The sequence below is a fragment of the Manacus vitellinus genome, unplaced genomic scaffold (genome assembly GCF_001715985.3).
Source record: "Manacus vitellinus isolate BGI_N305 unplaced genomic scaffold, ASM171598v3 scaffold_67_pilon, whole genome shotgun sequence".
Classification (NCBI taxonomy): Eukaryota; Metazoa; Chordata; class Aves; order Passeriformes; family Pipridae; genus Manacus; species Manacus vitellinus.
Genome location: NW_021940737.1, coordinates 2,647,893 through 2,665,295, shown reverse-complemented (window position 1 = coordinate 2,665,295; position 17,403 = coordinate 2,647,893). Strand labels below are relative to the sequence as shown.

The following is a 17,403-nucleotide window of genomic DNA, read 5'->3' as shown; positions in this document are numbered from 1 at the left end:
GTATGGGTGAAAATGCCTTGCTGTGTGGATATTCAAACCTGTGTGAGTTAACATTGGTGCTGACTCCATTTCCTTTAACCTCATTAGCACTTCATCTTGCTTTCCCAAGCATGCTGGTGGAGCAGCTAGTTCACCTTACAGCCTTTTGCTGGGTAATTCATCAAAGTGGCAGGTGAAAGCTTAAAGAAAAATGCATGTAAATACTGCATTAGGAACCTTGGCTCACAAAGGCATGAACACTTCTACCCATATCATTAGCTCTGGATTATAGTCCTTAGATGTGAAAGAAAAGGGACTTTGGTGATTGGGGGATATGGAGATACAAGACTTGCTGGTTGTATCATTGCACAGATTGTATAGTTTAGTTATTTTCTCTTCAATTAAAAAGCAGTCTTCTCATAGGAAAAAAAAATATCTGACTGCAATAGTAACCACTTATTACTTTCAAAATTAAACAAAAGTTACGACAGTAAAACAATCCCATCAAATTCTAAGGGCCAAAGCATTTTCAAACAGGGGATTGAGATGATGTCAAACCTAGGTTATGTGTCCTTTTCAGCTTTAGAGCTTTAAGCTGAGCCTCCCTGCAGACTGATTTAGTCACTTGATACATGTGGTTGATAGGAAGGGTGATTATATACCACCAGAACTTCTCGTTGCTAATAAACCTCCCAGGTTTACACCTGGAGACATGCTAGGTGCATTTGTGGTGGTGTGAACAATGAGATCCCATGGAGAGCCACAGGGTTTGGCCTTGAGGTGCTGAGGGTGCAAGATGGGTTTAGGTTGCTCACACTCCTCAGAGCCAGTGGATCCTGTCACCTCTTCAGCACACCAGAGGATCAGGCCAGTGCCACAGTGCAGGGGACAACTGATGGCAGCAAGTGATGTGTCTGAATTAAACAAACCTGTTACTCACCAAGAAGGTATTGGAATGCCATCCTTCAGGGTTAAGAATGAAAAGAAAAATCTGATGGACACCCGTAGGGAAGAAGATCAGTGGATCAAAATGATTGAGCAACCACAGTTCAGTTTCTGTGCTGGTTTTGGTTTGGTTTTTTTTTTGTGGTGGGGTTTTTTTTGTTTATTTGTTTTCAGGAGGTGGTGGGTGGTTTTATGTGGTGTTTGTTTTTTGTTGTTCTTTTTCAGAGAAACTGTAAGATACACACCAAGTGCAAGATACTATTTCATGGAGGGCCACCAAGGCACACCTTCAGTCAGTCTTTATTTACCTCACAGTTCATTGTATTCTTGTTAGAAAGTAGCACTTTGGGGATATTGTTAACCTTTGCTCCTTTTTAGTTCTCTTGCTGAGCAGTAGGTAGTGACATACTCCTCTAATTGATACCTGGATAGGTGGCATACTCCAGTAATATGATTTATCATGCATTTACATTTTCATGAAAGCTTGTTTTACTGTGCTTCTTCCATTAGGTCAGCACTCACTGAGCAGGCACCTCCTGTTCCATTTTACTGTGTAACTTTTCAGCATGACCTGACAAGCTACAAAAAGTTCAGTGCACTAACTCACTGCCATGCCAAATACACACAGACATTAATGAGTGTTGAACCATAAAGGAGGTACAAGAGCACTGCAGTGGTTATGGGACCAACCTGCAAATACCATGCAAGGACTGGGCCAAAGTATAGTGTGCTACTTCCCTTAGCACAATGTCCTGACCCCAGGGTTGAAAAGCTACTCGCACATGAACTTAGGAGGACTTAGGGTTTATTATTTCCTGAAAAAAAGTGGAAGAGGAAGAATAAAAAATACTCCAATTGTAGCTTGTTTATGGCAGGTGGAAGAAGTGCAGTCCTGAGCAGCTGGGAGCAGTATAGAAGCTTTTGTCATTTCTGTGTAGACAGTGGAAAGGAGGATTTACACAATGGGCTCAACTCCACAGAGGAATGTTAAAGGCTAATACACCTATACCACATTTTCCCCATCTACAAAACATCCAGGTAACGCGTCCCCAGCTAGTTGGGAAGACTGCTGGGAGTGATTTATGTAAATTCCCTTGCGACTTTTGCTGTAAAATGTGCCATTTCTGCATAAAATACAGTAATGCAGTGAAAAGGAAGATGCCTACAGCTAATCCTGAGCTCCGTGTGTCTCTGCAGCCGTTAAAGATGCACTGCAAGAGCTGTGCCTTGGTGACCAGCTCCGGGCACCTCCTGGGCGGCAAACAGGGCGACAGGATCGACGAGGCCGAGTGCGTGATCCGGATGAACGACGCGCCCACCCGGGGCTACGGAAGAGACGTCGGGAACAAAACGAGCCTGCGGGTCATCGCCCACTCCAGCATCCAGAGGATCCTGCGGAACCGCCACGAACTCTTGAACATGAGCCACGGCGCTGTGTTCATCTTCTGGGGGCCGAGCAGCTACATGCGCAGGGACGGCAAGGGCCTGGTGTACAACAACCTGCAGCTGATGAACCAGATACTGCCACGGTTAAAAGTGTACATGATTTCTCGCCACAAGATGCTCCAGTTTGATGACCTGTTCAAACGGGAAACCGGGAAGGACAGGTGAGAACTTACCGTGGGTGCGGCCGGGGGGTGTTATACAGGAGGAAAGTAATCTGTTTTATATTATACAGCCATTTCAGAGCTGCTCAGTGGGACAAGCACACCCATTAAATCCTCTGCCTCGTGAGTCGTAATGTGGTATGACACGTCAAATAGGATCACTGGTAACATAAGTAAAAAATAGGCATCAAAATGATTTGTATGGAGTATTATTGCCTCACCAACTCAGAATACCAGAATCTGGATGTACTGTTTATACAGCCAAGGAGGCAGGAGCTGTTTAAATCTCACTTTGGGGTAATATACCTTAAAGTTTTTTCACAGATTCTGAAAAATTAAAATGGATAGGTTATGTTTTCTTATAGAGGAAATGCCACCATTCAATGAATTATAATAGCTCTTTATTGAATTTAAGCATTCTCGGAACATTGCAGCTGTAAAGCTTCTTGTAAAACAAATAAACATTAGTCATACATTAGGTGCTTCAGAACAGTTCATCTTATATTTGCAACTGGAAAATGGAAAGTTATTATGATAGTTACATCTTTATGAGACTGTTTATGAGACTTGTAGGCTGATCTTCAAATCAAATTTTTAGTAAGTGACCCAGTGCAGGACTTGAGTATTTTCACATACAATGTTTGAAAACGGGCATTCAAACCAAACACTTCCCAGCAAGAAAGACATTTATTTTTAATGAACTTCTATTTTTTTACTTATTAAATATGCTGCTGTAAAAATGGAAAACAGGGTCCCCACTTAGGTACAAATGAAGTGGGAAGTATATTGTGCAGTAACTCATGGTGAGGTTTTCTAGCTTACAAATACAATACACAGACACCAAAGCTTGAAACGGTGCTCAATCCTCTTGTGGACAGGGAAGACTCAAGAGCACGTGATTAATTTTCTGGGCTACACAAGAAAGGCAGAACTAGGGTAGAGGAAACTTGTATCATTTGCTTGGCGTTTGCTGCCTTAGTCACACCCCACAGGGTTTGCTTGCAAGCTCTGCTCAGTTACAGTGGATCAAAGGATGGATCTGAGTTTGTGATTGACTTGCCCTCACACTGGAGCACAGAGCAACTTAGTTTCTTACCAGTCAAGGTCCTTTTCTCTTCATCCTCAAATTGGTGTGTTCGGGTCTCTGTCAGAAGAAAAAGGAAGAGACAGGGGAGGTATCCTGCCAGTTGTGATGTGTTTCAGTCTTTTCCAGAGTACAGTGAAGTGAGAAGGTGAATTAAGCATTTGAACCCTTCAAGAAAAGTGTAGAGGGTTATCGTTATGCTCAGTATTTACAAAGGCATGAAAGCCAACAAAGCTGTAATTGCACTGTAACACAGGGAACCCTCATTTCCTGGATTGGGCTTTCAGTGCAGGATCTGGAGCAGTCCCCATTTCTGGGGAACAGTTCACCTCCTCTGCTTCAGCCTGGCCAGTTCTGCCACAGGGAGCCAGGGTCCCATTCCCTCCCTGGCACTGCCAGGCTCCTGTTCTTATTCTGACACATGCTGTGCCATTTCAGGCAAGCTGCTCTTTCTGGTTCTGCATCAGCCATCCAGAGCCAGAGGCCTGTAGTGAATGTGTGATCAAAGCATTTCTTTTTCTGCACGGGCACCAGACTTGGCTCCTGAAGTATTCTCAGGGCATTTGAGCCATTAATGACATTGTAACAAGTTCATACTGGACTCAGTCATGGGCACCCTGAATTCCCAGTGTGAGTCAAGGGCACTCAGATGCCAGCAAAATTCAGCCTCGGGAACAGGCCCTGTTGATTTTAATAAACTGCAGGATCTGCTGTGTGTGTGAACCACTCCTTTGGAGGGCACAGGCAGCATACTTGAAGGACTGAGAAGATTAAAACGGGAGATGAAAATAAATGAATAAGCAGCAGAGAAGAGAGGGAAGATGAAGAGAAACACGGATAGGAAGGAATTCATAAGGGGAGAAAATTTACGTGGCTGTGGGGGCAGGAGCAGAACATTGTATAGCCCAGAATGCTGCTCTTCCCTGGGAGGTTTCTGCGGAGCCCTTGGCATTAGTGCCTACAAAAAACAAAGGAGGGAGAGAGAAGCATGATTGCAAGGTTGCAATAATCAGACTATTCATTTCTGTCTTGAAAATGATGAGAAAAAAGGTAATTGGATGTATTGTGCTTTTCGGAAAAAAGCTGATTTTGAAATGACGAGAGACCTTCAGAAAACATTGCCAGTTAAACAGTGTGGTGAAAGACAAAGGCTGCAGAGCGATATACTTGGCATTATAAAGTAACTATACTTGAAAATAACTTTATAATTGAATAAGGGTACATTAAGAAAATATGATTCAGAACCAATATTATAGTAATTAGATAAAAGAAGCATAAATGAAATAACTGCAGGAAGAGTATTTCCATAGAGATTATAAATGAGATTTTGGTGGAGCAGAAAGGCCTTTAATTGTAATTTAGTGTGCACTACAGAATTATCAGCGCTGTGTGTTAGTTCATCATATAAAAGAATATCTGATAATTTCCCCTAATAAGCACATGACAGTGTTTCATATTCTTTCATTACAGCTGATTAGGTATAAAAGCAGTATTCTTTTGTTGGACTCTTGCTCAGATCTTTTATGAAAAGGCAAGACACTATAACCCCATTTCTATGTTGCTGTCCTACGGACATGGTATTTAAAGAGGCCAAAGTGGTACTTGAATAAATTTTTTGATCTTTATTTGATTGTTTAGCTTTTAAGCTGGTTTATTTATATTCAGTTATTCTCCTATTTATTGAAAACACCAAATTACAGTGTAAGTAAGTGTGTGTAAGCAAAAAGAAAACTAACCCAAGAGACAGCCTGGCTGGGTTGCCTGACTTGTGCAAAGCCTTTGGTCATGGTCCAGCTACAATTGCTCCCTGGGTTTTGGAATGTAAGGTGTTAGGCACCTGGAACAGTGGCCTTGTGCAAGCTCCAGAGTACTTTTAGCCTGAACATGTTCCTGAATTACCTAGTGATTCATAGCTCAGAAACTCCCAGGTGGCAGAGAAGCAAGTTTTGTAAGCTTTTCCCTACTTGTTCCCTTTCCTAATAATTTTGAGCTGAAAATTCTTATTTACTGTTTTATATTGTTGCAGTGCCTGAAGGTCTCTGCTGAGCTTCTGACCCAGCTATGACATTGTGACAAACTGCACCACCAACCCCGAGCTTCTGTGCAGAGGCAGAAAATAAATAAGGGCCCATAATTGGAAATAATGAGATGCTTAAAACATTGTCCAAATGCCAGCTTAGCCTCAAAGTCTGTATGTCAGGAGCAGTATAAATGTGTGTTTCAGGAGTTCACATGTTACCAGGCGACCCACAAAGGACAGGACAAATAAACTGGGCTCCCCAGCATCCTTCAGGCAGATTTGGTTAAAGAATTCCTTTATGTTTAGAAGCATCTTTCAAGCAGCCAGCACTGGTACTGCCACTTGTTTTTTTTTCTTTGCAGTAGTTCTAATTCCCTGAGGAAATGGGAAACTTGGTACAAGGCATTCCTCAACCTGACAGTGCTCTAAACATCCCCCTCCTACTGCCCTGTAGGTGACCTACTTGGACCCAGCTTGTTTTGCATTAGCTTGGGAAGCTGTGTGGTGGCTCTTTTCGCCTGAATTAGATGTTAGTGATTGCTGGCATTTGCCTGCAGTGGCTTTTGTGGTCTCAGGTCCCTGCTTCCAGGACTGTTCCACACAGTGCTGTCACTGGGTAAACTGTACAAGATGGCCTTGGAACTTGGGTCAGAACCTGGGATTCCCAGATGACTTCTCCAAAGAGAACCTCGTGTTTCCTGCTGTGCTTTCTTTCGGTGGGGGTGATGTCACAAAGTTTCCCAGGTATCAGGCAGATACAGGTGTGGGGGAAGGGTTAATGTAGGTTCCATATTAATCCAATCTGATACAGTGCCCATGCCTTCCAGGAGCCTGCCCTTGCTCCCACACTGCCTCAGCTTCAGTGAGAGATGAAGGGAGAGCCAGTCACTGTGACAGGCTGTCAGCAGGGATCTGAGCCCTTTTTGGGCTGCAGATGACACAGGCTTGAACTTCTTCCTGCAGGACTTTTCTAGCTGAGTGAGGAGCCATTAGGGAGACCTGCTGTCTTTAACAGTATTTGAAAGGAGACCTTTGAGTGAACTCATTTTCTCTGGAGCAAATACCCTACTTTATGTGCCTCCATGTCTAAGAGAGGTGCCAGTCCCTAACATGCCCTTATGACACATTTAAGACATGCTCCTCGCTGGCATTTCCTTGATCTTCCCATTCCAACACTGCCAGCTCTCCAGTGGCACAGAGCCAGTGCAGGAACTTAACACAGGACTGGGAATTCCAGTGCACATGCCAGGCAACCAGTAACCACTACAGGACCCAGCTCTTATGCACTAAACAGCATTGGCAAGCAAATGAGAGGAAGAGGAAATGTTATTGTTGTCATTTTGCAGCTAAGAACCTGTGACACAGCAAAATTTTACACCCGACTTGCAAATCCCTTACATCTGTGAGCAGTTACATGGAGATATCTCCTATTTTGCATAAATAATGCTGGGATCAGCTGAGCTTCTTTGAAAGCCATCTCCCAGCCTGCAGAGAAGGCCAGGCGAGGGGCTGCCTTTGAGGGCTCCCTGGCAGTGCTCTGTCAGTCCTATCAAAGGCCACCCCAGGCAGGGATGGCACTGGGGGCAGGCAGAGGGGTAGTTCCCAGGATGAAGGTTTCCCAGGCTGGCAGTGGGACAAAGGCAGAGCTGCAGCCCAATAAGCTTCTTGCCAGCAGTCACAGCGAGTGGCTGGGAGCTCCTAGAACCCAAATCATGGGTGGGGTGCGAGGAAAGAGTTACAACAACACTCCAGGCCAGATGTCACTCAAGCAGATGGGCTCCTCTGTGTGCTGTGGGAACAGCATTTTAAGCAGCCCCTTCATCTCCCCGTGATGCATCTTCCCAAGCACTTAGTGTGCAAGCTCCATTAAGCGATTACAGATGTGTACAGATTACTAGCAGTAGAATATAAATACAGGACATGAAGTTTCAGTCACTTAAAGTAAATTCACCAAAAGGTCAGCTAAATATTAACATTGTTGTGCCCGAAATTAATTACAGCTAGGGCAGTTTCTGCACAGGTTAGGCCACTGACAGGAGACACTAAGCAAAATCACTACAAGATGAACGAGCAAAGTAGTCGTGGTTGCCCAAGTTTCGTAGCCTTTCATGAGAGTGAAAAAAAAAACGCCGAGAAACTGGTTCGGAATTTTTTCAGGAAACAAATAAATAAATCTCGAGAATTGTTTGTCAGCTTAGAAACTTAATTATGTTTTTGCTTTCAGGAAGATATCCAACACTTGGCTTAGCACGGGCTGGTTCACAATGACTATCGCATTAGAGCTCTGTGACAGGATAAATGTTTATGGCATGGTGCCACCGGATTTCTGCAGGTAGGATTTTATTTTGGAACCATTATTAGCCAACACAGTTAACGTTACAGATAAATATCTGAATCTTTTAATCTTTTTTTTTTCTCTGCAACGTGTCTTCAGTCCTCTTAAAGCAATTAATTAAGATGTCCCACAATCTCATTCTGAAAACAACAAAAAGGGTTTAATTATGTTATGTAAAATATTAAAAAATGTTGTTTGTAGTGTGGGAGAATTAATCCATCTTGCTGGTTTCTTTTAGTCTCTGAATATTTATCAGCTAAAAGTAATGCAATAATTGGCATGAAATTAATCTGAAGAAAGTAGTACTGGAAAACATGACTTTTAATTTGTTTTTCAAGTTCCCCCCAAATTAATAGAGGAACAGCATTCTCACAGTGACTAGCTTATAAATTGAACTTTCTGTGCAACTCAAATTAAGATTGTTGTACCTCTCTGACATGCATCCCAATTTTACAGTAAACTAACTTCCTAAATAATCCCCACCAAAGGTCTCACCCAGAATGTGGACACAGAGGATCAGTCCCATTTGGGTGGGGCATGCAGGGTATGGGCCACAAGTGGCAGAAGGAGCACACAAATTCTGCCAGTGGAAGCTGTTCTATAAAGTAGCAGCTTGTGCACATTTTACAGCCCTGTTGTGCCTCCAGCCCTGTGCAGGACTCAGACCCAAGGTCCTGGTTAAGGTGTCCCCCTGAGGATCAGTGATGATACAGGGAAACGGTCTTCAGAAATTCTGCTGCTGGACCAAAATCACATCAGCCACATGATGCACTATGAATGCATCCAGATTTGTTTTACATCAGCAATCTTTATGCTGCCAGAAGTCTCACCTGTCCATGCATTTCCAGCCCAGCACTGTGGCCTTCCAGCACCCCGTGGTTCCGTGCCCATCAGTCCTGACCCCGCTGGCACGGGGCTGGTGCTGCCAGTCTGCAACGAGGCATCAGTGGAACATTTCATCTCCTGCTCACAAACCTCTTTCACTAAGAAGTACTTGCTTTAATTTTCTATTGCAAGTGCAGTGATCTCACTGAAGTCTGGTTCACTGGCTAATTCCAGGTGCCTTTCAGGGGCAAGGAGAGCAAGGCTGCAGTGCCAGGTCAGTGCATCTGGCAAAGAACAGGACTGCTCTGACTCAGGACTGCTTGGACTTTCCTCTGAGCACTTAAAAAGGATCAGTCAGGAGTCTGCATTTGTCCTGGGCACATAGTAGAAATCCCTGAAGAAATCACAGTATAAAATGTCAACACTAAACTCCACTTTGTGAGAATTTCTACAAATTATAACAAAAGACGGATGATAAATGCTGTGATGTACTGCCAGGCTTCATCACGAATTCTCCAAGGAAAATAACAAACTAGATCAGATATGCCAGACAACACAAATGCCTTCCACAGCACAGCACCTCAGCTCCCCTGTCAGTTCAGTTGGCCAACACATACTACTGCAGTTTCTGTAAGTGGCTGGTCTGTCTTACTACAGAAAGGGCTGTATTCCAGTGGTACATGGAAATAATAATTATTAAACTGATGATCTAAAAATGCAGAAGACAGCATTTCACTGCAAAATAATGCACAGTCCTGACTTTTCAGCCAAAGTCAGAGTAATTTAGATACATATACATCTTTAAAAACAACAAACAAACAAAACAAACAAACAAACAACACTAAACCCAAACAGTTTTTAAGAGAGGCTAAAAATGTTACTGAGACCATATATGAAAGGCATTCATAGAATTGATACACTAAAATTGAATAGATATAATGTTAAATTATAACACAAGAAAGGCTATAAATTAATCCTACCACTGGTGTAATAATGCTTACAGCCCACATTAAAAAAAAAAATAATCTTAACATAAAAGTTCGCTCACCTGGTTGTAAAAGGGAGAAAGGTCATTTCTTAATCAAAATAATATGAAGTGTCTGTACTTCAGCTTGATTCCCCAGATGATGAAGGGGAAAACTGTAGTTGCCATGCCTGGGAGAAGCTGTCCATGAAGATCTATGGAAGCAGTGTCTTGCTATAAATACAGTTAACCTTCTTAGTTTGCTCTTCAACCACTCTTTAAGAAGTTAAACAGTGCTTCCTTTCAAAGAAATAAGACAACAGAACAGAATAGCAGAAAGAAAGAAATATTCTGTAATTGTAATAACTCTGTAACGTGTGTGTGCGAGATGGTGTGGGTACCCTCGTCGCTGTGCAACTAAACAATCATTAAGATCAAAAGAAATAAAAAACACCCCAAAATCTTATTTCTATTCAGAGTTGATATCACCAGATTTGAAATTTCAGCAGATAGGTACCCATTCTTTTTTAAGTGCTAATTTGTGGAGTAAGTAACGAGTGTGGTGATCGCTGTCGTGGAACTAAATTGGTTTCACATCTGTAACGTGAAGGACATCTCAAAGGTACCCTGAACATCATACTGTTGATTCTGCTGCAAATTATTAGCTTAAGATCATTAACCAAATTGCTTTGCACCCATGCAGGAAAAATAGCCTAGTGAAGGAGTCTGGAGTACGGAGTAAAAGATTTGTCACTGTTAATTGCAACAAGGTGTTTTAGATTCCTTTCTATTGACTTTCACTGGACACTGAGTTTTAGAGCTGAACTGGAATTGGTGTCCTGATTGTTATAAATTTTTTGTAGTTTACAGCAAAGCTATATGAAATTTCAAACCCCTTTATTTTGCTACAGATTTATGCTGTAGTAAGGATTAATGGCTTGGTATTCCTCTCACGCTGTTAAATACTTCTGATCTGCACATTCTGTAATAAGATGAAAGCTTTTGTGCTTCCGTGCACATCCCAAAGTTTTTTGTAGAGTGTGTGCACCTCTCACTCTTTGTCACAAGACAAACTAGCCATCTTGCTGTGTTTTTGCCTTATTTTAACTAATTTAGCTAATTATTTTAACTAATACGAATAATTTTTGCTCCAATTATGGAACCAGATCATTTTCCTGTAAGAATCCACATTTGACTGCCAGGCCTGTTTGCCTGAAAATTGGCATTTGAAATACTTTCATTTATTCCTTTGGGTACAGCTTTTAAATCTAGTGTTTTCTTACCTCCCTCTCTCCACTTCCAGTTCCTTTAAATCAAATGCAGAGAAGCAGTTGTTGGAAGTTACATTTCCTGGAGCTCAAGAGGGGTTTGATGGAAGAAGAGGGGCTCGCAGGACTTTAAGCTGTATGTGAGAGAGTCCTGCCCTTTGGTCCATATGCTTCACCTCATTACCTTAATAACAAAATGCATAAATGGTTTGGAAAATGGGGCTAATAGTGGAGGTCAGGGAAATGGGACCCTGGGAACAGAAGGCAAAAAAATTATCCAGAAATCTTCATAGTCCTGGCACAGCACCTTGCCCATCACTCAACATATTAATGACACTTTATTCACCCTTCAAAATATGAATTATTTTACAAAGTGAGCGAGTGCCTATAGTTTTAGAGGGTTGATTTATAATGGCACTTCATTTCTAAAGGGAGAGGTTGACCAGAATGTGATACGGCGTGGCCTGGTTTTTCTGCCTTGTTTCTTTTGAGGCCAACAGTGTTCACTGTGCTTTCAGCTTTGGCTGGGGGTGGGTACCATCTGTGGGAAAATGTGCACTCAAGTGGCAAACAGTAGCTGACTGACATGGGTCCAAGCACTTACACGGGTGCTGTGCTGGCAGGCTACCAGGAAGGAAGTGTAGGATATTTTACAGAGGAACTTCCCCAGATTCCTCCCAGCTGTGATATTAATATGCATGCAGAGTCTGACAAAATACTGATTAATGTCCAGTATCAGTCAGTGATAAAACAGCATCTGTTTTAATGTTAATAAATGAGGTGGCAAGCAATTTCCGTATAGAAATTACTCATGCATTTCATTTGCTGGTGACACAAGCTAATTGCAGAGTTAGAAGATAACACAGCACAGTTAATTTGGGTTATGGTGTAGTTACTCAAGCCAGAGTTCAAATCCAAAGTTTACCAGCATGCAATCTGGGGGAATCCAGAGACCTATTTGTGTAGTAGTTGCTAGCAAAAATAAATCACATGAAAATATATTCTGTTAGATTTACAGTAACCATACAAATTATTAAGTGACAATAAGAAGAGGTCCAGTGTATCAAAAAAGTGAAAAATTAATTGAAGATTGACCTTTAATAGTTGTAGCTTAAATATGTTTTCTGTAGGTAAGGTAATGAAGGATTTTGTTTCACTCTTATATATTCCGGTGAGAATATATTTAATAAGCTTAGAATCCATCTTATTCTAGAAATGTAATTTTATTGTTATTCTGTTCTTGGAAGATTGATCACCATGTTGTGTTACAAGGGAGCCTGATGGATGGAATTAAAACGTTAATCTAAGGCACAAATGGAAAGCAGCAGCAATATCATACATTACCTCTGCATACACAGTATGGATAATGGCAAAATAAGAAAAATTAGAGAATTGCTTAGGTGACAGAATTACAAGTAAAAATAATGACCAGGACAGAACACTGACAGACTGTGGATGCATTCAATTGAAAGTGAGCTTAAATATTAGCTCTTCAAAATGGAAATAATCAACTGTATATTAGAGCTGACAGCCTGGAATCTGCATGAGATTTCTTGCTCTGTACCAGGGTCCTGTTCAGCCCAGGTTTTAACACAGAGCAGCTCCAAGGCTTCACTAAATGCTGCTATTAGGATTAACTTTTCTGCCACTACAAAATACTTGGTAGTAACTGTGGAGAGCAGTACAATTGGGTTATTCTGTCTGGAACAGCTCTCTCTTTAAATTCATGACAGAGAGGGTTGTGTGAGCTCCTGTCAGGCCAAAACACAGCACCCAGAGGAAAAAACACATAATGGGTACAGTTTAATATAGAGATTAAAACAAAAGGAGAATTAATCACTCTGGCTTATTTTAATACAAATGTGCCTTTTACAGAATGTAACACCAAAACATTAAGGTTATAATGCTAAAATGAACTTTATCCTAAGAATCTAATTGGTCTTCGGCCTATCCTACGTGTCACCACGTGAGTTCTCCTCTCCTGCCGGGTAATGCAAACAGGTTCACAAGGTCAGAAGGGTACTGTGGGTGAACAGTTTTAATTTCTAGCTTAGACACGTGAAAGCTGCTTTAGTAAAATAAAAAAGAACCCATTTGTGCATCAGCTGTTTTGCTTAAAAGCCCAGCAACAGCAGAGGGTACCACTGACCTGGCATGCAGACACACTCGGTGAGGTTTTGCACTTGGAAGCTCGCGCGTCGTGCTGGGAATGTTCAACTGAGCTGACACAGATAACCACCTCCCCTCTGGCTTCTTCCCTTTTTTCCCCCAGTTCAGTAAATACCTCTCCAAGACCTTTTACAACTCACAATCTCGATATAAATCTCTTTTAAGCAGTTTGCTTCCAATTTCGTGTGTAGTAACACAGCCCTGCAGCACTCTCCCTTGTTTCTGAGCTACTGCTGCCCTTTGTTTAACTGGGAGGAGGGGATTAAAGGAGAGCAATAGAAAGAGCAAAGAAAACACCTTTGCCCCATTTTCATGTATTAAATATGCAAGAAAAATACAGCTACCTAGAAATCTGGTTTATCTGGGAGAAAAAGTGGATTTGAGCCCATCAGTTTATTAAAGATAGCATCTTTTCAATCAGTGAAAAGGAGCATCTTGGGCTTCCATCTGTTTTCTTTTTTTTCCACAGGGATCCTAACCATCTTTCAGTACCTTATCATTACTATGAACCTCTGGGACCTGACGAGTGCACAATGTACCTTTCCCACGAGCGGGGCCGCAAGGGGAGCCACCACCGGTTCATCACAGAGAAACGAGTCTTCGAGAACTGGGCGCGGACATTCAACATCCACTTCTTCCAGCCAGACTGGAAACCAGAGCCACGCACTGTGACCCGCCCCGAGACCAAACCGCTGCTCTGAGGGGGGGACACACGAGGCCACAGTCACAGTCACCTTCTGTACCAGCCTTTGGACCTCCTGGGACAGCACTGCAACCCGGAGGGGAAGGGGAACAGGGTCTGCAGCTGGGAACTGCAGCAGCAGTCAGGAAGCTGTGATGGAGGAGCAGCACATACCAAGAGTACTTTCTGTTGAACTGTCGCCTTTTTGGGCCACCTGACTCCCTGTGTGTGTACGTGATTTGTGAACAACAACTCGGGTGTCGTTAACGGATGGTTAATTCATTACGGCTTTTTTAAGTACAACGCCACTGGATTTTCATAGTGAAAACTTACAGTATTTATTTAATGGAGGTTTTTATGCAACCTAGGCCAGTATTTTTCTAATTCACAGTTATGTGGTTGTTTATCTTTCATAATCTTTCAAATGCAAAGTTAATATTGCTGATGGTTTGAAAGGCCTAGCCTTTTATTTATAAAATTCGTTTGAAATATATAATTCTATATAGCATGTAATTAATATTTGATCAGGAAATGTTGCATTTCTTCTAAAAAATTTGGGCTCTGTTCCAGCCTAAAGCCTTTAATGGCAAGAGTGGTCCCATGTGCAGATCCAGCTCACTTTACATTCTGACATCTCATGTTAATATGAAAACGGTAGTGAAAATTCTGTTTGATATTAATGTGCATTTGCTGCTGTGCTATCAAGCTGCTGTTTTTTAAATAGGGGTGGGAGGAAGGAGGGCAAACAAAATTTATCAAAAAAACCCAAAACCCCACTGGCTATGGCAGCGTGCTTCTCAGTGAAGACACCAGGCTGAGGCTGGAGGGGTTGTGTTCTGTCATTTGTACTCTTGCAAGAGGCTGACAGGGACCCTCCTGAGGCAACAGACTACAAACCAGGCCACAACTGCTGGAAACAACACGACCAAATTTCTGGAATGAAGAAGTTAAACTGCTAGGTACTACAATAGCATCCATACTTGCCAGAAAGATCACAACACTGCACCTGCAAAAATCTCTGCCTTACGCAGTTCCAAGATCATCACTGAGCTCAGAGATTGTGGATCACGTTGAAGCTGGGCTGTGAAAAGAGTTCCCCAAGTACAGAGTTGTCCTCTTGAAAAGAGCAAAGTTAAACTTTGCATTTTTTTCCATGAAGTACCTGTATGTGCATGGCAAGTCCCTGCGAGCCAAGGGGAAGGACAACGCTCGTGCTGTGTAAGGAACCTCCCAGTGGGAATTACTGGGTTACATTTGGCTTGAGAATAAAGAAGATTTCAGTTACAGTGTTATTTTTGCTTTTGCTTCACAAGCCTCAAACCTCTGATTTCTTCGAAGTAATGAGTAACTATTGCATGAAACGTACCTCAGGTGATGGAAGGTGTCTCTCATTAGACAAATGTGAAAGCCAGAACAAAGATACTACCTTTAAACATCCAAATCCAAGAAGCTGAACCTCAGAGGTGATGCGTAGAACTGGGACCAAACTCACTATCATTTAAACCCCCTTTTAACCCATGGTCTTCCTCTTTCCAAAACTGAATAGCAATAGCTGCAGCTGCCTGACAGATACCCTGATCCTCTGGGAACAAAGTGAACTGCCCTGTCAGGGGCAAAACAGTGTTACCCCTGTAACACTGTCTGGACCTGAAGTGCAGGCCTCCAAGAGCCACTGTCCTGCTGCAGCCCTCCCCAGTATCAAAAAGTAAGAAACTATAACCTATTTTGCCTTAAAAGCTTTATTTGGGTGTTCTTCCTGGTGCACACCGCTCAGCATACAAACAATGCCAATTGCTTGTAACCTGTCTCTCCTCAGCTGGTGTTCAGCTCTCCCTCTTTCACTGATGGTGTTTTATTCCTTCCACTTGACTTCACTGCGTTCTACAGAAACCAGAATGGATTCTGAACTCGTGGTAATTTGAACATCCCTTTCAACATGTGTACTGGGGCATGTATCCAGCAGATGTTGCTCCAATTGATGAAATCTGTCAAATTGATTTACAGATCATTTCTAATGTGACTGCAAGAGATGGTACAGATCATGGTAAGTCCTCTGATGCCACCATCCTTGTTTTATTAGTGATATAATAATAAAAAGATCCTGTCATTCTAAACTAGAGCTCTTAGTTTTTCCATTAATTGAGGGCTGCAGGATGTGTATGCTGTATGTTTAGTTATATTATTGTTAAAAACAGATCATTTAAAGATGGATTACACTGGTCTACTTCTAGTATTCAGTAGAAACATGGGGACTTGCCAGACTCCACTGTGTTCCACACGCTTGTTTCCTGTCTGCAAGACTGGTCAGCGTCAAACAGATCAGGTGAAGCATTAAGAATATAAAAAACATGGGATAAACTGTCACTACATCTCCTGACTTTTAAGAGAGCGAAGCTAAGGATTGTAACTTATTCCTTGTTCAGCTTCTGTTAATAACTGTGTTCTTCCTACCCCCATACACAGCCAGTCTTTTAAACCAAACAAACCCAAACTCACTTTAGTCTCATCAGCCTCCTGTGATGTTTGAGCAAGGTCCCCCATCTAATTACAAAAAGTATGAAGGAGCATTTTCTGTGAGTAAGGGACACCTATATATAAAAAAAGAAATTTGATGAAGCCAAGGAGACAGCAAGTTTTGAACAGATCACACAGATTTATATGGAACATAAATCGAGTGCAAAAAGCACAAGTTATAAGAGTGCAAAAGAAATGGAAATAATTGTTAAAGTGCTGCAATTTTAATTCACAAATTACTGATGTATTTCTCTATAAAAGCACAAGTTTTGAACTACAGAATATCCTGAAGCAAGGTTTTATGGCCTAGTTATAAACCAAACAGATTTATGATAGAAAACGCTGTCAGTCCAGGGATAAGTAGTACAAACCAGGCATTGCTGCCATTCTCTGCTTTCTGCTGTCACCTCACACTCTTTGCTGTAATTTGATTGATTCGTGATCTGCAGCACATCATTTCACATATTAAAAGCTGTTCCAAAACAGTGTTTACAGACATCAGCAATTTTAAGATCTGTGTTACTTTAGTTCTGAACTCCTCGGTACCTTCAGGCTGTTACGTGTGGCTTCGTCAGAGGAACTGTTTTTCATCTCGAAGAACCACAGCTCTTGTGCCATGATGTGTGCAACTGGGGTTGAGAATAATAAAGAAAATAAGCAAGTAAGAACAGAAAAATACCACAACTGCTTTCTGTTATGTTGGCACAAGGGCTGCAGGATGCCCAGCTGAGCATCGTGGTACGAAGCCAAAACCACGATGCACTTGGAGAAAACCATCCATCCAAAGGGCTAAAGCACCTCAGAAAGACAAGTTAACACTGGATTCCTGGGAAGGGAAAGAAACTAAGTTACAGCCTTGGAACTAGATTTGGAAGAGATTGAGGTCTGCTGACTGGCAGCCCTGGCTCGATGCAGTGGCACTGCCACAGATATTCATACACATGAACAGGACTGTAAACTAATAAAATTCTTCTGGAGGTGCTTTCCTGGGTCTTGTCCTGCTGTATTCTT

General features: G+C 42.1%; 1 protein-coding gene across 1 annotated transcript; it reads left to right on the top strand.

Moving 5' to 3' along the window:
* The first annotated feature begins 2,082 nt into the window (after window positions 1-2,082).
* ST6GALNAC5 (ST6 N-acetylgalactosaminide alpha-2,6-sialyltransferase 5) lies at window positions 2,083-16,546 on the top strand. The gene is made up of 3 exons (XM_008925959.4): window positions 2,083-2,531; window positions 7,860-7,967; window positions 13,666-16,546. The coding sequence occupies exons 1-3, from the start codon at window positions 2,083-2,085 to the stop codon at window positions 13,895-13,897; spliced, it is 789 nt and encodes a 262-aa protein (XP_008924207.3). The 3' UTR covers window positions 13,898-16,546.
* The last annotated feature ends 857 nt before the right edge of the window (window positions 16,547-17,403 follow it).